Source organism: Panthera pardus, unplaced genomic scaffold (genome assembly GCF_024362965.1).
Source record: "Panthera pardus isolate Hobbes unplaced genomic scaffold, ASM2436296v1 HiC_scaffold_22, whole genome shotgun sequence".
Lineage (NCBI taxonomy): Eukaryota > Metazoa > Chordata > Mammalia > Carnivora > Felidae > Panthera > Panthera pardus.
This window is the reverse complement of record NW_026526788.1, coordinates 8,327,908-8,352,059: the sequence shown is the minus strand read 5'-3', so window position 1 is coordinate 8,352,059 and position 24,152 is coordinate 8,327,908. Positions and strand designations below refer to the sequence as shown.

Sequence of the window (24,152 nt, the reverse complement as noted above, 5' to 3'; positions counted from 1 at the left end):
AACACTTTTCAGAAGTGTAGAACTAAAGAAAGGTCAAGCATAAATATGCAGCGTATTGTAAACAGATACAACTGTAAATTGTAAAATTGTAAACAGATACAATTCAGAATTAGTACTTACTACTGATTCTATCTCATTTTATTAAAGTATGTGTGAGGACAACAAACGAGTCTAACATGGGCACAGAAGGACGAAAGCAGCAGCGGGTTCTCCAGAGCCAGGGAAGACTCAGGCGCCTCTGGGCATTAGACAGGTTTCATTTACTTGAAGGCTGTACTCGTCTTTCTTTCCTCCTAACTTATTACACAGAAATGCTATATGTTTTATAAAAATTAACTTATTCTGGAGAAACACGCCTAACAGTGATAGGGACATAAATTTATTTTATATAAATCTAACAAAAATGTACTCAAGTACCACCTAACAGAAATAATGTATAATGTATCTTATTTACCAATTTTATTAAACTCCTTGATATTTCTCTGGTTAAGGTTTTCTGGATTTTTTCTTTGTTTATGTTTGCCTTTGATTTTTCACCATGGAAAATTCTTTTACAAAGGTATGCTGTGTCCAAACAACACAGAACATACTTATGTTGACATTACAACATTATGGGTCATCAAATTTTACTTTTAAACTATGCCTTGTTTCCTTGTAAAAGATTATACAAGGTATCGTTTTGATCATTTAGATTTTGCTCTACACAAGGTTATTTCCTTCTACATAGTGTCTCCTTGACTAGGTCTACAAACTGAACAACTACTAGGTAGCACCAGACATTAATAAAGTGATGGAAATACACCAGAATGAGAACTCTCTTCTGAGTGTATAAATTTGGTTCCTGCTCGTTTCCTTTACTTACTAAAGTGATTAGATGAAAGAATCACGTTATTCCCTTATATATGGGGGAAGTCACCAATAACCAGCTGTTGACAAAACTCTAGCCAAGCTTCTCTGAATCCTCTTCCCAACTAGACTCCAAACTTGAGCTTTAAAGACCTGAACAAAACCCTAATAGGGGTTAACTGGCTCAAGGCCGCATCCCTAGCATGACCCTAGCCCACCTTAGATGGCCTGCCTGGAAAAACTCAAGGCTGCCAAAAAAAACTCCTGTCTGTGCCAGCTGACACCCGGGGGCAGGGTCTCCTCTCCCAGTATCTGTGTGAGGGCAACTGCCAGCCTGCAGACAAGCTGGCCCCATCGCGTCTGTACCGATCAACCCTTTGTAATTTCTCCCTTACAGCCTCTACTGACCTTCTGCCTACTCCCTCATTCTCCCTTAAAAATACCCAGTCACCTCCATACAAATCCAAGTGGAGCTCAGTTCACGCTGGACTCTTTTCCCTACTGCGATAGTTATTTCTGATTAAAACCTGCCCTCATTGCTTCAACCAGTGCCTGGCTTTGTTGCTCTTTGACAATACGCTCCTGCTTATAGGCTGCGGTGGAGGGGGGCGGGGGGCAAGCCCAAGTGTCCTCACTTCACTGGAGGAAAGGGAGCTGGCACACACTAACAGGACACACGAATGTCTTCTGGTCTTAACTCCATCATTCTTTCCTCCCCCTGACACCTGCGAACACCCACACCCAGACAGGTACATCAGATCTCAGGACAGATCGTCAAAGTTCACCCTATCAAAGGGACATATTTACTCAAGATTTATATCGAGAATTTTTCCATTCGTGTATCTCTTAGCTTCGAATGAAATAGATACAGTAGTGAGGAAATAATATGCTGATATTTTCAATATGCACTCCCAAGTTAACATTAAAACACAGGTGGACAATCTGTCTATTCTTTATGTGCTTGTCCTCAGATACTTTTTCTCTTTGACTTTCATGAAGTTAAATGTCCTGTTAATGAATGAACGTCATCTGTTGAGAACAGCTGCTTGTTAATGACTCAGCAAGGAAACTGTCTCTCTTTCACCAGGGATTTGCAGATTACAAATCCTTTTTCAATTACCTGGAGGAAGGAGGAAAATTCTAGTGAGTAATCACCAAGAAGTGGGTCTATGAAGGATTGTAAAATAGACAGTGTTTGGGAACGATTCTATTTCTCCATTATAGTCAACTCCTTAATATCTTTTGTTCTCAAATTTGAATAATGGCTCCCATATATTTTCAGCTTACATAAAATTATTCTATTGAAAACTTTTTTTTAAAATATGGAGTGAAAGGTATATAAAGAAGTGACCTAAGAAAGATCATATTCAAACAAAGGAAAGCAGGTTGAGTATACAGATGACTACCGTCCCTTGCGCGTTGGGATGGGGAAGAGAGTTTACCTGAGACAGCTTCATCTGCATGTGGGCGAATACGTGAAGGAAGCCCACAACTGCGTCCCATAGCCTGCTGTGGGCCAAGCTCTGCTGATTCCCAGTGCAAGGACCCTGGACCGGAGACAGACACACAGTGATCATCCCCAGGTAACCGAACTGCCAAATCAACTTTACAACAATAGGGAGGAACAAAATTAACTTAGCGTTTACATATCACCAACATGGTATCTGGAAAAATAGGAACCCAAATGAAAGATCGACAGTGGTGATAATGGCAGAGTACCCTCAGGGGGTAAGTATATTCTCCTTTGAGATGTTTAGTGTAATAAATCCAAAGACAGTTCCTCAAAGACATTCATGTTCTGTTTCTGCATGCACAATAAAATAGAGACAAAAAAAAAAAAAAGAATGATGAATTCTTTCATTTTTGTCTGGCTTTTAGTTTCTTTGACTTAGAGGAAGAGGGTAAGGTCCAGGTCTTTGGGTTATTAGATGAAAGCAATCAGACTTACTACCTGGTGTGAAAAAGGTCTGCGATTCAGCTTCAGATAAGAGGCAATTATTTCTTATCGCTAAATAGTAACCTGGACAAAGCATCCCCATTGAGGAAAACTCCTCTTCAATGCTTTCGTAAGTGTACGGCTATTTTACCAATCGCACAACCACTGAGATTTTAAAAGATTATTAGTTGATCATTACATTCCCCAACCCGGAATCCAGGGCAAGTGGAACCTAACTTTGCTGTCTTAGCTCATACTTCGGAAGTGATCTTCATGGGATACTAGGGGGCATGTGTTGTAGCAGGCACAAAGCTTGAATGGAGACAGTTTCTATTTTTATTTCCAAAGAAAGATTCTACAATCACCAAGTTTTGCAAACGTACCTACATCAACCAGGGAAATAAATAACAGGGATTTTGTCTATTTCTTAAAAAATTTTTTTCACATTTATTTATTTATTTATTTATTTCCCAGAGACAGAGAGACAGAACCCAAGCCGGGGAGGGGCGGAGAGGGAGGGAAACACAGAATCCAAAGCAGGCTCCAGGCTCTGAGCTGTCAGTGCAGAGCCCAACTCGGGCCTCAAACTCACAAACTGTGAGATCATGACGTGAGCTGAAGTCGGACGCTGAACTGACTGGGCCACCCAGGTGCCCCCCGGGATTTTACTTTTTTAAAAAATGTGTGTGTGTGTGTATATACACACACACACATATACACATATATATGTGTGTGTGTGTGTGTATAAACTTTCAATTCATTCGTTCCTTTTGACCAATGACTCATAATGAGTTTCAATTTGAGAGAACATTAAAACATGTTTCAGATTTCACTCTAGAAACAAGTGACCAGGGGAGATGCGCACAATGCAGATGCTGATGAGATGTTGACACGGAACTCTGTCCTGTGTCAGCGTCTCTTCTCTCCTAAAACTGACAGTAAAAGACAGTAAGTGCCAGGTACCTCCACATTTCCAAAGCAAGGGGCTAGACGAAGTTCATGCAAACGAGGAGACTAAATAGACCTTTCGACCCTAAGGATATAAAGGGGACGAAGTTGAAAAGGGAGAGACTTGGGAGAGCTCTCTGCGCGCTGGGCGTCTCCCCCTTCCACCTCTGCTGTGTTGCAAGGGCAGACACACCCCTCGAGCCAGGAGCCGTTAAGAGAGCCACCCGACGTGCCTGGTGTCTGTCTCCGGAAGCAGGGTATCAGAAAGTGTGAAAGGCACAGGGGCACCTGGGTGGCTCAGTCGGTGAAGCATCCGACTCTTGATTTCTGCTCTGACAGCACAGAGCCTGTTTGGGATTCTCTCTCTCTGCCCGTCCCTGACTCACATGCTTGCTTTTTCTCCCCCCCCTCTCAAAATAAATAAATAAACTTAAAAAATGTGAAAGGCACAAAGTGACCAAAAAAAAAAAAGTTTTGTCTTTCTCATATGGGCTACTAAGGAGGAAGAGATCCCGTCCGTCCAACGAGACTGGGATCTTGTCCAACAAGACCGTCTGGAAGAGCGATGTGATTCCAAGGCAGACAGACAGAGGCCACCGGACGCACAGGGTCTGGGGAGTAATTTGAAGCTGGGTGGGCAAACAGGCGTGTCCAGGCGCTGGAAGCAGTCAGCGGGCTGAGCCCACTAACGAACACGAGATGCCACAGGGCATGCTCCACTGTGCACTCCTGAATCAAGGAGGAAGGAAGACCTCCCCCCGCACCCCCCCCCCCCGCCACTCCTTCCCTTCTTCCTCTTGCGCAGTTCTGACCCTGAGGATGCCAGAGTGAAGGGAAGGAGGGAAGGAAGGAAGAGAGGAATCCTGCGGAAGACAGTAGAAAATCCCAGATCGCACCCCTCGTACTCCACCCTCTGTCAGATGGGAGGGATTTCCAGCCTGACGGCGAGGGGAGGTTTCAAATAGGGTAAGAGTTGAGTGTGCCACAGTGCTATTACTGTGACAAAGTGACTGAAGGAGTTGTACTTACCTGAGAGCGGCCAGTGCACAAGACCCATTGAAAGAGTGGTAAAGAAATGGCCCAGAGAACTAAGTGCGAGACGGTGGTGAGAAGGACTCCGGTTATTTTCACCTGCATGTTAATAAATTCAGGGACCAGGGGCACCTGGGTGGATCAGCTGGCTAAGCATCTGACTTGGTTTCAGCTCAGGTCATGATCTCACGGTTCACAAGTTCGAGCCCTGCATCAGGCTCTGCGCTGACAGTACGGAGTCTGCTTGGGATTCTCTCTCTCCCTCTCTCTCTCTGCCCCTCTTTTGCTCTCTCTTTCTCTCTCTCAGAATAAATAAATAAACTTTAAAAAAATAACAAATAAATAAATTCAGGGACCAGGCTATAGTGCTTTTACAGTGTATTTCAGTCCTGGCTGTTACAACTCTGGGTTCAAGGCGACGGGTCTTCAGGATTCCACCGGGGCTCAAGTCGGTGTCTGCATCATGTCTCGTGGTGCAAAAACCTGGGAGGGTGCAAGGGGCAGGGGGCCACTACGTGAGCCCTAAAATGCCATTTCCAAGAAAACAGCCTGGATGTTTCCTCAAGCCACAGGACACTTTCTCCATGTGGTATTTACTATTTTAATCTTTATAAATGACACAGGACTAAGATCTTCTGCAAGCTCTAGGTGACCAAGACTTGGTTTTACAACCCTGATGCGACAGAGCTGGAGACTGAAGGCCAAGGTACCCATCTTTCCTTCGAAAGCCGAAACAAACAAAACTTAATGAACTTCTGGAACCTGCTCAACCTTTACTCTTGCACTTCCGAGAAATGATAACTGATCTGGATGGAACCTGCACCTCCCTTACTGTGTAACCTTCTTTTTAAAAAAAATTTTTTTTAACATTTATTCATTTTTGAGAGACAGAGAGAGACAGAGTGAAAACAGAGGAGGGGTAGAGAGAGAGACACAGCATCTGAAGCAGGCTCCAGGCTCCAAGCTGTCAGCACAGAGCCCGACACGGGGCTCGAACCCACATACCACAAGATCACGACCTGAGCTGAAGTCACATGCTTAACCCACTGAGCCATCCAGGCACCCCGCCATGTAACTGTCTTATTTCTCACATCTACCTGGTGTCTGCATCATATAAAACCTTTGCTAACTGCCCGAGGGCAAGATGGTCTTACTTGCAGATTGAATTTCTTCCGGCAATAACAAATAAAACTTTCTCTTCTCTCACCACTTTGTGGTCCTAATTTAGGAACTTAGACAATGTAATGTCCTCTTATTCAAGCAATTCTTATTCTTTCCCCTTTATTAAAACTGCAATGAAATCCTATAGATGATTACTTTGACTTCATTGGTTTTGGATCTCCCTCTTATATAATTCTCTATAGTTAGCAAAAATTTGAATCAAAAGCAGTATACAATAGTGTAATCTAAAAGGGAGTCCAAAATAAGCACGAAGCTAGTGATGAGCTTTTATTCCCAGTATTAATAACAGTCATAAATATGATGCGAATGCAAGCTTCTTCAAAATATATTTCATTAAATTCAATGGGGTGGCTTGGACTGGCTCCTGGAACAGAAAAAGGACATGCATGGAAAAATGGATAAAGTCAGTATAAAGTCTATAATTTAGTGCAGAAGACTGTGATTTCAATTTCTTGTTTTTGATAAACGTGTCATAGTTATATAAAATGTCAATGTTAGGGAGAGGCAGGTGAATCTTACGTGCAGACTCTATTTTTGTTTTTTGATGTTTACTTATGTATTTATTTTTGAGAGAGGGTGCGACCAGGGGAGGGGCAGAGAGAGAGAGAGAGAGAGAGAGAGAGAGAGAATACCAGGCAGGGTCTGCCCTGTCAGTGCAGAGCCAGACATGGGGATCGATCCCATGAACTGTGAAATCATGACCTGAGCAGAGATCAAGAGTTGAACGCTTCACCAACTGAGCCACCCAGGCACCCCACTCTCCACTTTTTCTTTGCAACTTTTCTGTATATCTAAAAGTATTACAAAATAACTTTTACTAAAACATATAATTCAGAAATGATTAAATTATATAAAAATGCCACGTAAACAAGGAGTAACAAGAAATTAAAAAATGAACAAGCCATAATAAACCAAGCTACTTTATCTCTGAAATGCTCACATAGAATGTTCTCTGTGACATGAACAAATTAGAATGAAGTTTGGGGTTCCAGTTCAAGATGGTGACATAAGAGGGGGCGCCTGGGTGGCTCAGTCGGTTGAGCGTCCGACTTCGGTTCAGGTCATGATCTCGCGGTCTATGAGTTCGAGCCCCGTGTCGGGCTCTGTACTGACAGCTCAGAGCCTGGAGCCTGCTTCAGGTTCTGTGTCTCCCTCTCGCTCTGTCCCTCCCCCACTCACACACACTCTCTCTCTCTCTCCCTCTCAAAAATAAAATTAAAACATTAAAAAAAATTTTAAAAATTTAAAAACGGAAAAGAAAGCACGTGGTAGGAGGCAGGAAAGTCTGAGCGATCTCGTCACAAACTCCACCCCAGGTAGGACACCCAACAACTGGAAGAAATCTCAAACCCTGGAGGTTCTCCCTGAGGAACAAAGCGATTGTACCCCACGTGGGGCAGCCCAATTAGGACCAATACCTGAGAAACGAGCCCCACAAACATCTGGCTTTTAAGACCAATGGGCTTCCCGCCCGCCAGACCTATGGGGCTGTGGTGAACTTAAGGAAAGACAGGCTCATAAAGTGCCCTTGTGTCGACTCACCCACCCCAGCGCCCAGCGCAGAAGGTGCCCTTTGTAAGGCATCCAGACTTCATGTGACAGAGACGCATTTCCTGATTTTAAAGCGTGGGTCTGAGGGGCAGGGGCCCGCTGGGACATTCTCCAGGGGTGGAGGCTGCTGGGTGCCGTCTTCCTGTTTTTCCGCTGTCTCACTAATGCCAGCAGGCACCATCTCTATTCTCCAGTTTGTGGGCTCTCCCTTCCATGCTGTCCCAGTGCTTGACTAAAGCCAGTCGGCTCCATCTTTCTTCTTCTTCTCCTTCTCCTCTTTTTCTTTTCTTTTGTTTTTTTTTGGCGTGTGCCGTATTTACACTCCCCCTCCGCCTCACTCCGGCCACTGAGGCCTGTGTGTTTTTCCTTTGCTGTGCTTGGGAGCAGCAGTACCTCCAGAAGGGAGCTTCTGCACACAACCGGTAGACTTGTGAGCCTGGGTCCCCTGAGACTGTAACAATCGGACGGGCGGTTCTTAGCAGACCAGCCCCCGTCACTCCTAGGGTACCGCACGGACAGCAGATAGAAATACACCCCTGGTCTTTCTTTCATTTTTTTTTTCAATGTTTATTTATTTATTTTGAGAGAGTGTGTGAGCAGGGAACAGGCAGAGAGAGAGGGGGAGGGAGAGAGAATCCCAAGCCGGCTCCACACTCTCAGCGCAGAGCCTGACCCAGGGCTCCAATCCACGCAAGCGGAGATCATGGCCTGAGCTGCAAGCAACAGTCAGACGCACAACTGACTGCGCCAGCCAAGCTCTCCATCCGTCTTTCTGAGAAAGAGGCTTGCGCGTTTGTGCAGGTGTTGGGGCCTGGGGGCAGGTTTCTGGTGTGGCGCACGGACAGGGGCCTATGGAGCTCCTCTCTGGGAAGGACGGCCAGTGAACACACACTTTGTGCTGTCCCTCTCCCTCGCTCCATCCAGCAGACTGGCATCTTACCTAAAGAAGCTTATGGTCTTCTCTGGTGCCCTGATTTTTGTGGCTGCTGGCAGGGAACAAGTCTACATTGCCTGGCTCTGGCGGCCAGTGAGGCTTAAGCTCGCAGTCCACGGGACTGTCACCAATGATGTAAGAGTTCTTAGAAGCCGCCACAGCAAGCTGGGACAGACCCAGGAGCTCAGTCCTTCTGTGAAAGAGGTCTATCAGCTTCTCAGCACAGCTGCAGCCTGAGGGGGCAGGCTTCCCATTAACAAACTAAAGACTGACGGTAAATCCCTCCAGAGACCTCGAAAAGCGGGCATTACCTTCGCATTCTCCTTCTGCCATATTCCAGGGCACCAGCGTCTCTCAGAGGGGAGATCTTATATATGCCTCACACCCTAATTTCTATGCGGGGTACCTGGTTTGTGTGACCTGCTTCCCACGGGACACCCCTGGATTACTAGGCTCTGGGGAGCAGGGTGGCTTATGTTCCTGGGTCCCCTGGGACTGTAGTAAGTGGGGAAACAGTTCTGGCCAGGCTATGGCCCCCAAGTACTGCAGAGAGTGGACAGAAACATACCTCCAGTCCTTCTGTGAAAAACACCTACTTGCTAGTCCTGGAGCTTTCACCTTAGGGGCATGCTTCAGGTTTCGCACGCATCTAGGGGCCATGAAGCTATTCTCAGGGAACACAGGCTGAGGGATGCCATCATTGTGTCCCCCGCCCTCTGCCTCACTACAGCTCACTGGCATCTCCCAGAAAGGAACACGTACACTCATCTGGTACCCCGAGTTTTACAACTGCCTTGCTCCCAGATTGCCTTGCTCTGGGGCCAGCAGGGTTTATGTTTATAATCCCATAGGACTGTATATGTTTGCATTTTTTTTAAAGCTGCTGCCTGAGGGTCTAGCTTCCAATCAGCCTGACTCCAGGGGCTAAGATCTTCCCCTTTGGGACACTGACCGGTCTTGCACACCCTCAACTACTATAAGTTATTCAGACAAAATAGACTGCTTGGACAATTAAAATGGTTTGAGACACAACCAAGAGCTAGCGTAAGGTTGAACGATAAAGTTCATCTCCTAAGAGGGGGCCATTCCTTCAAGACTAGGAGGGATGGCTGTTTCACCTGATGCACAGAAACCAACGCAATCAAGAAAAATGAAGAAACAGAGGAATATATTCCAAATGAAAGAACAAGCTAAAACCTCAGAAAAAAAGTATTAATGAAACAATATAGTGGCCAAAGGAATGGTCATAAAGATGCTCCCCAAAATCAAGGGGGAAAAATGGACAAACAGAGTGAGAAATTCAACAAAGAAAGAAAATGTAAGACAGTTCCAAACGGAAATCACAGAGCTGAAGAATACACTCACCCAGCTGAAAAATACACAAGAGGGGTTCAACAGCGGACCAGGTGGAGCAAACTCCAGAATAACAAAAATGAAAAAGAATGAAAAAGAGTGAAGAAAGCTTAAGGGACTTCTGGGACAATAGCAGGCCAAACATTATTTGCATCTCAGGGGTTCCAGAAGCAGAAGAGAAAGGGCAGAAAACTTATTTGAAGAAATAATTGCAGAAAACTTCCATAGCCTTGGGAAAGTAACCAAATAAGGGCCCAAAGAGACCTAGACACATTATAATTAAAATGTCAAAAGTTAAAGCCAAGGAGAGACTCTTAACAGTAGCAACAGAATAACGACTTGTTACATAAAAGGAAACTCCCAAACTATCAGCAATTTTTTTCAGCAGAAACTTCACAGACCAGAAGGAATCTCAACCAAGAATACTCTATCTGGTCAAGCTGTCATCCAGAATTGAAGGAGAGATCAAGAGTTTTCCAAACAAGCAAAAGCTTAAGGAAATAATCAACACTAAACTAGCCTTCCAATAAATGTTAAAGGGACTGCTTTGGGCTGAAAAGAAAAGGTGCTAATTAGCAATAAAAAAAAATCATATACAAGTGTCAATCTCACTAGTAAAGGTAAATACATAGCAAACATCATGGATTAATCACTTATAAAGCTAGTATAAGTTTTAAAGACAAAAGTAGTAAAAATAACTGTAATGACAATAATTAGTTAAGGGATATACAAGATAAAAAGATGTAAATTGTGATGTCAAGAACTTAACGCATGAGGGGTGGGGAGAATAAAAACGTAGAGCTCCATAATGTGTTCAAACTTAAGTTGTAATCAACTTAAAATAGACTATTATGGGGTGCCTGGGTGACTCAGTCGGTTAAGCATCTGACTGCAGCTCAGGTCATATCTTGTGGTTCATGAGTTCAAGCCCCGTGTTGGGCTCCACATTGACAATGACTCCAACAGTGACACTGCTTGGGATTCTCTATCTCTCCCTGTCTCTCTGTCCCTCCCCCACTTTTGTATGTGCACACTCTCTCTCAAAATAAATAAATAAACTTAAAATAATAAACTGTTGGGCCACCTGAGTGGTTCAGTTAGTTAAGTATCCAACTTCGACTCTGGTCATGATCTCATGGTGTGTGGGTTTGAACCCTACATCGAACTCTGTGCTGATAGCTCAGAGCCTGGAACCTGCTTTGAATTCTGTGTCTCCCTGTCTCTCAAATATAAACACTAAAAAAAAATTTAAAAAAAATAATACACTGCTATAAATAGAAGTTGCTATATGTAAGCTTCATGGTAACCACCCAGCAAAACCTATAGTAAATATGTAAAAAAGATAATGAGGACGGAATCCAAGCATACCACTAAAGAAAGTCATGAAACAACAACAAACAAAGGAGGAAGAAAAGAAGAAGAAAAAACAAAAAAGCCAAGAAACAATGAATGAAATAGCAATCACTACATACCTATCAGCAATTACTTTAAATGTAAACGTACTAAATTATCTAAGCACATAATTGAATCAAAATATCTAATCAAAGCACATAAATTGATGAATGGATTAATAAACAAGACTCACTCATATACTGCCTACAAGAGACTTACTTCAGATATACAGACACACAGATGGAAAATGACGGGATGGAAAAAGATATTTCTTGCAAATGGAAACCAAAAGAAAGCTTGGTATCTATATCTATATTAGAAAAACAAACTTTGAAACAAAGACTGTAAAGAGAAAAAGGTCATTATATAATGATAAAGGGGTCAATTCAACAAGGGGATATAATATTTGTAAATATTTATTCACCCAACATAGGAACATCTAAATAGATAGAGAAAATAATAACAGATTTAAGTTAAGAAATAGACAGCAGTATAATAGTAAGGAACTTTAATATCACACTTATATCAATAGATTACCCATATATAAAATCCATAAGGAAACATCAGCTTGAAACAACACATTAAAACAGACCACTTTGACAAATATGTACAAAAAATTCTCTCTAAAAGCAACAGAATGTATATTTTTCTTACTTGTACATGGAATTCTCCAGGATAGATCATATATTTATTAGGTCACAAAACAAGTCTTAACAAATTTAAGAAAGACTGAATACTGAAATGTATCAAGCATATTTCCTGACCACAATGGTATGAAATGAGAAATCGATTACAAGAAGAGAACTAGAAAATTCATAAATAAGCAACAACATGCTTCTGGAAAATCAATGAGCCAATGAATAAATAAGAGATAAATTAAAAATATCTTTAGAAAATAGAAAATAGTAATATAGTAACAAAAATTACGGAGTACAGAAGAAAAGCAGTTCTTTTTTTAAAGTTTATTTATTTATTTTAAGAGAGATCTCAAGCAGGAGAAGGGCTGAGAGAGAGGGAGAGAGCGAATCCCAAGAAGGCTCTGCACTGTCAGCACAGAACCTGACGTGGGTCTTGATCTCACAACCATGAGATCTGACCTGAGTCAAAACTCAGTAGGATGCTTAACTGACTAACCCACACAGGCACCCCTAGAAAAAGTAGTTCTAAGGGGAAAATTTATCATGATAGATGCCTACTTCAAGACAAGAAAAATCTCAAATAAACAACGAAACTTTACATCTCGTTGAACAAGAAATAGAACAACTGAAGCCCAAAGTTAGTAGAAGTAAATAACAAAGATCAGAGCAAAAAGAAATGAAATAGAGACTAAGAAGACAATAAAAATGATCAATGGAGACAAGAACTGGTTCTTTGAAAAGATATACAAAATGGCACACCTTTAGCTATACTTACTAAGAAGAAAAGAGAGAAGACTCACATAAAATCAGAAATGAAAGAGATGTTAGAACTGATACCCCAGAAATACAAAAGACGGTAAGCCTACTATGAACAATTATTCTCCAACAAACCAGACAACCTAGAAGAAATGGATAAAATGGCTGTAGAAGCAAACAACCTTGCAAGACTAAATCATGAAAAAATATAAAATATGAATAGACATATTAACAATAAGGAGATTGAATCAGTTATTTGAAAACTCCCTATAAATGAAAGTCCAGGACCAGATGGCTTCCTTGGTAATTCTACCAAATATTCAAAGAAGAATTAACACTAATTTTTCTGAAACTCTTCCAAAAAAAATAGAAGAGGAAGGAATACTTCCAAAATCATTTTATGAAGCGAGAATTACCCTGATAACATAACCATACAGGGACACAGCAAGAAAAGACAATTACAGGCCAATATCCCCAATGAACATAGATGCAAAGGTCCTCAACAAATTTAAGCAATTTGAATTCAACAATACATTGAAAAGATCATACACTGTGATGAAGAAGGATTTATTCTCAGGATGCGAGGGATGGTTGAACATCTGTAAATCATTCAATGTGATACACCACATTAATAACATGAAGGATAAAAATCATATGATCACCTAAGCAGATGCAGAAAAAGTATTTGATGGACTTCAACATCCACTTATGATAAAAGTTCTCAACAAAGTGGGTATAGAAGGAATGTACCTTAACATAATAAAGGTCAAAGATGACAAGGTCACAGCAAATATTTTTTTAATGATGAAAAACAGAAAGCTTTTCTTCTAAGATCAGAAATAAGTCAAGAATTCCCATTCTCACCATTTTTTAAAAATTTCTTGAGCTTATTTATTTATTTTGAGAGACAGCATAAAGGAAGGTAAGGGCAGAGAGAAAGAGGGGAGAGAAAGGATCCCAAGCAGGCTCTGCACTGTCAGCACTGAGCCTGATGTAGGGCTAGAACTCATGCAAGATCACGACCTGAGCTGAAATCAAGAGTTGGATGCTTAACCAACCGGCCACCCAGGTGCCCCCACTCTCACCATCTTTATTCAATGTAGTATTGGAAGCCTCAGACAAAGCAATTATGCAAGAGAAATAAAAGACAGCCAAATTAAAAAGAAAGAAGTAAAACTATTACTATTTGCATGGGGACAGGATACTGGATATAGAAAATCCTAAATAGTCCACCAAAATATGGTTAGAACTAATAAATCAATTCAGGAAAGTTGCAGGATACAAAATCAGTATACAGAAATTTTGTATTCATATCAACTAATAATAAACTACCAGAAAGAGAAATTAGAGAAACAATCCCATTTACAATCGCATCAAAAGAATAAAATACCTTGGAATAAATTTAACCAAGCAGGTAAAAGACTTGTACAGTGATAACTAGAATACGTTGATGAAAGAAACTGAATAGGACACAAATAGATGCAAAGATATTCCATGCTCATGGATTGAAAGAATTAATATTGTTAAAATGTCCATACTACCCAAAGCAATCTATTGGTTCAATGCAATGCCTATCAAAATTCCAGTGGCATTTTTCATGAAAGACAGTAATCCTAAAATTTGCACGGAACCATAAAAGATCCTGACTAGCCAAAGCCATCTGGTGAAATCAGGGGGCATCACGCTCCCTGTTTCAAACTATACTACAAGCTATAGTAATAAAACCAGGATTGTACTGGCATAAAAACAGACCTATAGATCAAGAGAACAGAAGAGAGCCCAGAAATAAACCCACACGTATGTGGTCAATTAATTTATGATAAAAAAGCCAAAATACACAATGGGAAAGGACAACCTCTTCCATACATTGTGTTGCGAAAACAACATATGCCACCTATAGAAGAATGAAATTGGACTATCTTCATACACCATATACAAGACTTAAGTCAAAATGCATTAAAGACTTGAATGGAAGACCTGAAAATCATAAAACTCTTTAAAGAAAAAATAGTGGCAATAATTTCTCTGGATTTGACACCAAATATAAAGGCCACGAAAGCAAAAAGAAATAAATGGGACTACATCAAACTAAACGGCTTCACCACAGCAAGGGAATTATCAACAAAATGAAAAGGCAAGGACATAATGAATGGGAGAAAATATATGTAAATCAGGGGTTAATGACCAAAATATATAAAAACTCATACAGCAGTAAAAAATAATCTGATTAAGGGGCGCCTGGGTGGCTCAGTCGGGTAAGCGTCCGACTTCGGCTCAGGTCATGATCTCACGGTCTGTGAGTTCGAGCCCCGAGTCGGGCTCTGTGCTGACAGCTCAGAGCCTGGAGCCTGCTTCAGATTCTGTGTCTCCCTCTCTCTCTGACCCTCCCCCGTTCATGCTCTGTCTCTCTCTGTCTCAAAAATAAACGTTAAAAAAAATTAAAAAAAAAAATCTGATTAAAACGTGAGCAGATTTAAAAATGTTTTTAAAAACACTTTTTTTAAAAAAGACACACAGATGGCCAGCAGGTACATTAAAAGATGCTCAACATCATTAATCATCAGGGAAATGTAAATAGAAACCACAATGCAATACCACCTCACACCTTTTAGGACGGCTATTATAAAAAATATAAGAAATAACAAGCATCGGGAAGGGTGTCGAGAAAAGAGACTCCTTGTATATTGTTAGTGGGATTGGTGCAGTCACTACAGAAAACACTACGGACCTTCCTCAAAAAATTAAAACCGAATTACCAGATAACCCAGTAATTCCATTTCTGGGTATCTGCCCAAAGAAAATGAAAGCACTAACTCCAAAACATACATGCCACCCTGTGTCCACTGCAGCATTACTTACAACAGCCAAGATATGGAAACAACCGAAGTGTCTACTGATGGATGAATGGAGGCAGAAAATGTGATATGAGATACACACACATACACAGACACGCATAATGGAATATTATTCAGCCATTAAAAAAAAGAAACTTGCCATTTGCAACACGGATGGACCTTGAGGGCATTGCGCTGAGTGAAGTCACTCAGACCGAGAAAGGCAATTCACGTATGATCTCGTTTATATGTAGAATGTAAAAATAAACAAAAGAATATGCTCATAAACACACAGAACAGACTGCTAGTTGGCAGAGGTGGGGTGGGGGGGACATGAAATGGGTACAGGGAGCCAAAACAAAACAGCCAAAACTGAAACAGATTTATTCAGTTATAAAATAAATAAATCTAGGGACTGGAATGTCCAACACAGCGACAATAGTTAACAATGCTGTATTACATATCCAAAAGTTGCTATGCGAGTAAATCTTAAATTTTCTCCGCATAAGGAAAGAAACTCAATGACTATGCATGGTGCCAGATGTTAACCAGACTTACTGCAGTGATCGTTTTGCAATACATACAGATATCAAATTATTATGTTGTATGCCTGAAACCAACTTAATGTTTTGTCAAGTCCAGCTCAATTAAAAAAATAGTTTTGCACATACTGAGAGGTTAATGGATTCTTCTTGTTTTATATAAATTCAGGAATCTCACCTATATTAGAAACCAGGAAACGCTCACTCTCCACCTAAAAGGCATTTAAGTTCCATATGTTACTTAGAAACCATTTATTAGCTTCCTAAAAAGTCCCTTGGCTTGCTCATGTTATCAGATAACTATTATATTTTAATCAAGAGAACTGACACGGAATGCTGTATTGATACTTTTCTAGGCGTGGATGAGAATAATGAGAATATGAAGGCAATAGAGGAAGCCAGGGAAGACAAGGGAATGCGAATGTGAGGGGCTGAAACAGATTTAAAATTTTGCTTTTGGGGGTGCCTGGGTGGCTCAGTCAGTTGTGTCCGACATTAGCTCGGTTGGCATCACTTGGCCCCCCGTGTTCTTGTACTCAGTCATTCTATAAACACCGGTAGCTATTCGAGGCTCTGGGGTACCGTCTGTCATTTTTACTTAACTTCTTTCTGCCGCAAGATTATGTTTAGTCTAATGACACAAACTTAGTTTATTCCTCCTGATTTATCCTTGGCACATGGTACTTCAAACAGACTGACTGGTTCAGAGTCAAACTGGCCATGGAGACAGAACACTGAAAGGAAAGATGACTGACTGGTCCCCTAGATAATAATAAAGTTTCCCCTGGTTGAAAAAAACAAAATTTTATAAAATCTTTTAAAAATCTGCAGGTCAAGACTAGAAATTTAGCCTAAGAAGAACATAAAATGAATAGATGTTTAAAAAAAAAAAGGTATTTAAAAAACATTTTTTAACATTTATTTATTTTTGAGAAACAGAGTGAGACAAAGTGGGGGAGGGGCAGAGAGAGAAGGAGACACAGAATCTGAAGGAGGCTCCAGGCTCCGAGCTGCCAGCACAGAGCCCAACGCGAGGCTCGAACCCACAAAACTGTGAGATCATGACCTGAGCCAAAGTCGGATGCTCAACCAACTGAGCCACCCAGGTGCCCCCCAAAAAGGTATTTGCTTCATGGTTATTGGAATTCTACCTGTAACATACATTATTATATGAGTTTATATGTATGTGTGTGTATGTGCCTTCACACACACATATATATGTACTAAAATGAAGTTGTTGGCTTTTTTGACTGGTTTCTTTTTTAATTTTTTTTCTTTTTTCTTTTCTAAATTCAAGTTAGTTAACATACAGTATGTTAAGAGTAGAACCCAGTGATTCATCTCTTACATAGGACACCCAGCGCTCATCCCGAAAAGTGCCCCCCTTAATGTCTGTCACCCATTTAACCCTTTCCCCCACATACTGTCCCCTTCCAGCAACCCTCAGTTTGTTCTCTGTATTTAAGAGTCTTTTATGGTTTGTCTCCCTCTCTGTTTTTATCTTATTTTTCCTTCCCTTCCCCTATGTTTACCTGCTGTTTTTCTCAAATTCCACATATGAGTGAAATCATATGATACGTATCTTTCTCTGACTTATTTCACTTAGCATGATACCCTCTAGTTCCATCCATGTTGTTGCAAATGGTGAGATTTCATTCTTTTTCATTACCGAGTAGTATATCTGATATATACCACATCTTCTTTATCCATTTGTGTGATGATGGACATTTGGACTCCTTCCATAATGAAGTCTTAAACACATTCTCTTTTATATAAGGTTTCTATGAAACTCCTTCCTCATTTTTGTTGGAATACAATAAAGAGTAGTTTATTGCTCTGTCCTTTCTGCCTCCCTTCTTTAATATTTATTGAGTGCTTAAGATATACCAGGCCCTAGAGATACCATAGAGTCCCCATCCCGGTTCACCCCTGAAAGGAGTTAATAATAACTCAATCTGCTGAATGGTAAGGCAAGTTCATGCCATATAAATTCACACCTCAACCTGATATTTAATTGTCATTGGTTAAGAATCTATGTGAAAGGTCAATAGCAAATGTGAATGATGGCAGGAAAATTGGCATATTGCATTTCTCCATAGAATTTAATGGTAACAAGTTGACTCTTTTTTTTCTTGAAACAGAAATATTTAAATGTTTACCTGAATATACTCTGTGAGCGTGTTAAAGACTTGTTTTGCTACTTGAATTGCTTTGGAGAAATTCCGTTGTCCTTGTTCATCAATAACATCTTTCCCAGAGTAATACCAATAGAAATCACTAATGGATTCCTGCAAAAGAGGGATGATAGGATTAAGACACATTCTAAAGCTACCACTGACCTGCCTGGCTTTGAAATCTAGAATAGGAAATCATTTTAAATAACAAGATTTGGAAGCAAACAAAAATATCTGTGAAGTAAATACTATTCTCAATGATTTTCCTAAACAGAAAATGTGGCAATGTCTTCCCGAGACAGAGATAACAACTAGAGATAAAAAGCAGAAAACTTAGCTTGAAATAATGACTCTCTGTCTTTGATGACTTTGAATTTCACAGACATAAGGAGTCGTAAGATTAATGTGTATTTATCTACTGAGCAAAGCTAAATTAATTTTATGTAATTTTATGTAAGTACAAACATTAGGCAAGTCCTGGATGTTTTTGGGGTTACAGACATGTGACCTCCTTTTTTTTTTTCCAACAAAGTTCACTAACATTTCCTCATGAGAACTCCAAAATGTTCCTCGCTCTTATAAATGCCCCTCAAGAAACTGGTTGGACTACTTATAAACACAGACACGACAGATATAAATAAACATCTAAACAAGATCAATCTTCTTTTTTTTTTAATTTTTTTTTTAATGTTTATTTTTGAGAGAGAGACAGAGAGACAGAAAGGCAGAGCACGAGCAGGTGAAGGACAGAGAGAGAGAGGGAGACACAGAATCCCAAGCAGGCTGCAGGCTCTGAACTGTCAGCCCAGAACCTGATACGGGGCTCGAACTCTTGAACCATGGGATCATGACCTGAGCTGAAGTCAGATGCTTAACCAACTGAACCGCCTAGGCGCCCTTAAACAAGATCAATCTTTCTGAACGGGATGTTTTCAATAATAACTTACATTTGGAAGGAATTTTAGTTGGCTAAAGGAATAATAAAACTTATCTATTTTTTAGTTTATTTATTTTATTCTGAGAACCAGTACGGATGGGAGGAGCAGAGAGAGTGGGGGACAGAGGATCCGAAGCAGGCTCTGCGCTGACAGCATAAAGCCTGATGTGGGGCTCAAACAACCATGAGATCATGACCTGAGCCAAAGTCAGACGCTTAACCGACTGAGCCACCAAGAGCCCCAGGAATAACACAATTTAGTCTAGCATGTAAATTGCATCTGGATTTCAAGACAGGATTTTAAAAATCACAAATATGTTTTCAGCAATATTTCTTGTATTTGCTTCAAAAACGGAAGCTCTCAGTTAAAAAAAAAAAAAAAGGTTGTGCTTTTACATACTCAAAAGATTAAGGGAGAAACTGTAAGTTTGAACATGTAGGTTTTATTTTTATTTTTTTAATTTTTTTTTTTTAACGTTTATTTATTTTTGAGACAGAGAGAGACACAGCATGAATGGGGGAGGGGCAGAGAGAGAGGGAGACACAGAATCGGAAGCAGGCTCCAGGCTCTGAGCCATCAGCCCGGAGCCCGACGCGGGGCTCGAACCCGCGGACCGCGAGATCGTGACCTGAGCCGAAGTCGGACGCTTAACAGACTGAGCCACCCAGGCGCCCCTGAACATGTAGGTTTTAAAGTACTCTATCTGGTTACTCTTATAAATAAGATGAGGGAAATAAAAATTGTACAGAGCTCTCATTACCTAGGTAGGCCTACACCTTCGGATTCAGTTTCACCAATGTGTGAAAGATGACTACAATATCCCAGAGATTTTTACCCGATGGAGTGTTAAGCTGGATTTTAAAATTAATTCAAGTATTGGGACAGCTAAAAAGAACCACCTGTCAAATTTAAGTACATTGTGGGTACTTTGAAAGCCTTTCTTTCGCATTCCTAAAAATATTTCAAATATTCTTCCTAATTTCTCTACCAACTTTAGAAGAAGGAGCAGAGTATGTAAGTACTTTCCAAAACGACATGAATTTAAAGTGCCATCAAGCTAAAAAACATAAGGGGGGAAAAATCCCCACTTACAGAAAGAAAATCATGAGCAAAATGGGAGTCAGGATGGGAGGCAAAGACAACAGAGGCAGGTCCCCCCTAAAACTTGGTGAAAGATTGTGATCGAAGACAAAAGATCTCAAAAAATTCTGTTTGGTCAACAATCACGACGCGTTAAAACACGTCGGTTTCATACCTCCACCACATCACATCCACTCACCAACCCCCTTCACTCGTTACAAGAGAAGCCGACATACCTGGACTCTGAGTAGGTAGTCTACGGTAGAGATGATGATGTTGACAGTTGTGTTATTGCCAGTCTGAGTTCTCAGATAATTTTGAAAATCTATGGAAGATCAAAAGAAGTCACTAAAGCTGAGTCAAAAGTTTTGAATGAGTTATCCGAATAACTCCAAAAGCAACTGAGGCCTCCGGCAAAATTGCTGTGGCTAAGAGTAGTGCTTCAAGGGAGCACCCCCAAAACGTCTCGGTGCTTCAGAGAGTATCAATTTCCAATTTCTGTCTAAGTGGTTGCTGACGTCTGTTTCCTGATTGCTAGCCCTACAGCCCTGGGCATCCCCGGAAGGAGTTTTGCCGTTTAGGAAAGAGTAATTGAACTATGCATTCGGTAATCATTTGTTCCTGAGCGCTGGGGAAACAAAGATAAAATTAAGATACAGTTCCTACCTTCACAGATGCACAAGTCTGGGAGAGAGCTTGTTACATAAACAACAAAGGGAAATATGTTATGCTAAGTGATACTATGAAGTTGATTCCCCAGTTAAAGAGAAGCGGTAAGGAAGGAATAAACCCATACAGCTCTCTGTAGACCTCGCATCTTTTTTCACCTGATTTAACAGAAAAACAAGTGTTAGGAATTAAGTGGTGCGGCCAGCAAAGGACTTTGAGAGTAGGGATGCAATGCATAAAATGTCACAGTGTATACTGAGCATACGGAGGAATACTCTAGAATGTTTGTGGACTCAGGGACAAGGCGTGATTGGAACGAGCGGGCCCCTGTCACTACTGGCTTCAAACTGCTTCCTCCTTGGTACCGTCATAGAGTCTGGGGTCTCACGAACCTGAGTTGTGTCCCTCACAAAGCAGCTGGAGGAAACGGAAGAGGTCACACGTGAACTCGTCATCTTGGAGAACCTTTTCTCCTGCAGAAAATCCAGAGATCAGACATGATCAACTATCCTCGCGGGTCCCGCCCTCTCTTTCCCCACCTCCAGAAAACTTGCATGTTGATCTAGCATCGTTCTGAACCAAAAACAGTCACAAATCATAGCCACTCGTCTATCTGAAGCTTGTACGATCATGCGCTTGGCAGATAGATGCACTTTTTCTTTGTCACAAAAGAACACTTGAATCTTAAAACTCATATTTCTCTCTGTTAAAAGTAGCAGCATGGGTTTGGCAACATTTTAGAAACAACCTGAAGGTTTAAACTTCCTTTTTTTGGTTTTTGTTTTTTTGTTTGTTTGTTTTTTTGTAAGGTGTGTATACGAATGATGTCCACATCTCTTACAAATGCCAAGGTGAAATCTACTTTGCTCCCAGAGAACCACCAATTATTTCAATGCAAAGGCATTCATTGCATACATAAAACAGGACCGAGAGCTTCTTCTATTTAATGAATAGTTCAAGGATCTGGTGAAAATTGTAAATGACTAGAAAATGTCTGATTCATTTCAATTAACTATCTCGTTAGCTTGCCTAAGGGATTTAAAAAAGTAAAGACTTCAGAAATCTGATACAGACATGCCATGGTTGGAACTTGACTTTCAGAGGAGACAGAACTAGCGAACAGACCTAATTCTACATATCAAACCAAATGAAAGACTTTGGTGGCTCATGCTGTATGAGTCACTCCAACCAAAAGGTGAAAAGAAGGTTATCTCATAGCCATAGAAGTTACTCAGAATCATTAAAAACTAATATATTTGTGGGCTAAACACCTCAGAAAAGGGTTCAGATATTTTACCTACGTTTTAATCAAAATGTATCTTGGTCACAAGTTACTCGGAAAGCAAAAACACGAAGAAAGAAACAAACGAAAAAAACAGCACCACACAAATGACAGTGGATTTTGCAAGCATAGAGCGTCAGTGGAAAAACTGTCAACGTTATGAGTGTATGTTCTGGAATCTAAATTTGTTGCTTAGAAATCAAAATGACACAAAAATGTCGTTTGGCAAGTGAATGAATGCACTTATGTCTTTAAAAAAAATGATAATAACTTTTCAGACTGGAAATACTTTGGGCCGAGAAAGAAAACTAGGCAATGACCATGTGTTTACTTTAACTAAAATTATGAACGATTATAATGACAGAGAGCTAATGGACTTACCAGTCTGCAGTCTGTGACTTTCAAAGTGAGAGGCTTCATATAATGGGAGGGTTAGGAAGCAAAACCATTTTGAAAACTAATATAAACATTAAAAAAAGTACATAAAATCACCGTACTGGTTTCCCTGTAAGATATGATATTTGGCGACCAAACTAAAATCACCATGCATATAGATCAGTCGTGTGGCAAATTCAAGTTTAAGTGCACATTGCTTTGACTCTCAGTACATGGCTGATAAGCCCATTCCTCAGTGTCTCCGTTCATGACGGGATAGGAAAGAAAGGGAGAAGAGTCTAGGCTAATAAACTAAACTCTTCACTTATGATACTTAGTGTCTTTCCATGAACTGTTTGAATCAGACGAGTCTTTAAAATGATATTTAAAACATAATATTATGAGTTACACAGTCTTCCTGATTCTTTCCTTGCGAGCCCATCTAAAATGCTTTTCTCTAGAAAACTGAATCAATAAACCATGTACTTTCAATGTTCACATACTCCATGTGGAATAAGTAACCCTTGATAGAAAGTATTCAGCAAAGTTAACAAGGAAATAAATATCATACAGTCTACCTGTGTTCCTGAAAATGCCCTGCGCAATGCACACTGATTTATAACGTAAGGATTTACTGGCGGCATGCACGGTATTTTCTCGACCGTATACCAAAACACATACAAGTAACTTTACTTACAAAAGGACACGCTGCACACAGCAGAACAATAGGGGAGGAGCGTGGGAGGGGGCGGGTCAAGCCTTCCTTTACCATCAGGTGACAACGAGGTATAAACTGGGGTGCTATTGCTTAACGAACACGTTACTATCTGATTAAAATGCTGCCATTCCCCATGCTGCATGTAAGTGGTACAGTAACAGAGATGGGTGGTGGCTTTATGTCTGCAGAAGGCACAGGATCCACGGTCTATTTTGTGATGTATGCAAAAGAAATTCCATTGCAAGATGGAAACTAAGATTAATAACAACGAAATGGAGTAAAATGTAGTTGAAAGTGCTCTGATGTTCTTAAAATTACTATTTGTAATAGCTGCATGATGGTCAAATGGGAATACTGTAAAGGACATTCCTTGGGTTTCATTTTTAATTGTAAGGGGCTAATGATTTCTAATACTGTAATATAGGGAGAGTTGTTTCAATATTGTTGCTGATGATGAGACAGTTCTTCGTGCCTTAGTCTTCTCATCTATAAAACGAGGGGAACGTGGGCACTGTCTACCTCACTAGCTCTTCATAACTGATGTGACCATTTTTAGATATTGTGGAGAGGTCAACATTATCAGTAGCAGTGGCAACACCACTAAATAAACATGGGAACAACATGCCTACGTGATGAATACAGTCATTTGAACATATTTACTAAAAGTGTTTCTATTTCCAAAAAGCCATCTTAATTTTAATGGACCAAAAGAGTCTCAAAAACCTCCATTTCACTTGGAAATAAATTAGACCTTATGTGTGCAAGGTACCTGTAAAATCAATTCCTATTTTAAAAATCTAATCAAGTTAAGACACTTTTAAAGGCCACTGTTCTACTCACAATTGGCGTTAAAAAGTATATAATGTTTGCTTAAGTGTTTGTTTTTATTGACTACCTAAAACACCCATGGTCTTAGCTTGACATTTATAACCTTATCTTGAGACAAAGCTTGGTTTAATTGTTATTACTTGC

General features: G+C 40.5%; 1 protein-coding gene across 9 annotated transcripts in view; it reads right to left on the bottom strand.

The window, feature by feature from the left end:
* Positions 1–24,152, bottom strand: part of RYR2 (ryanodine receptor 2) — a 756,877-nt gene that overhangs the window by 40,757 nt on the left and 691,968 nt on the right. For 8 of the 9 annotated variants that reach the window (XM_053910224.1, XM_053910226.1, XM_053910227.1 and 5 more), the window contains 4 exons: positions 21,198–21,278; positions 20,373–20,461; positions 18,104–18,232; positions 2,289–2,393 (listed from right to left, as the gene is read on the bottom strand). In XM_053910224.1, coding sequence (XP_053766199.1) covers positions 2,289–2,393; positions 18,104–18,232; positions 20,373–20,461; positions 21,198–21,278 — 404 coding nt within the window. Of the gene's footprint in view, positions 1–2,288; positions 2,394–18,103; positions 18,233–20,372; positions 20,462–21,197; positions 21,279–22,468; positions 22,502–24,152 lie in introns of all 9 variants that reach the window. The other variant, XM_053910232.1, reaches the window with a different exon arrangement.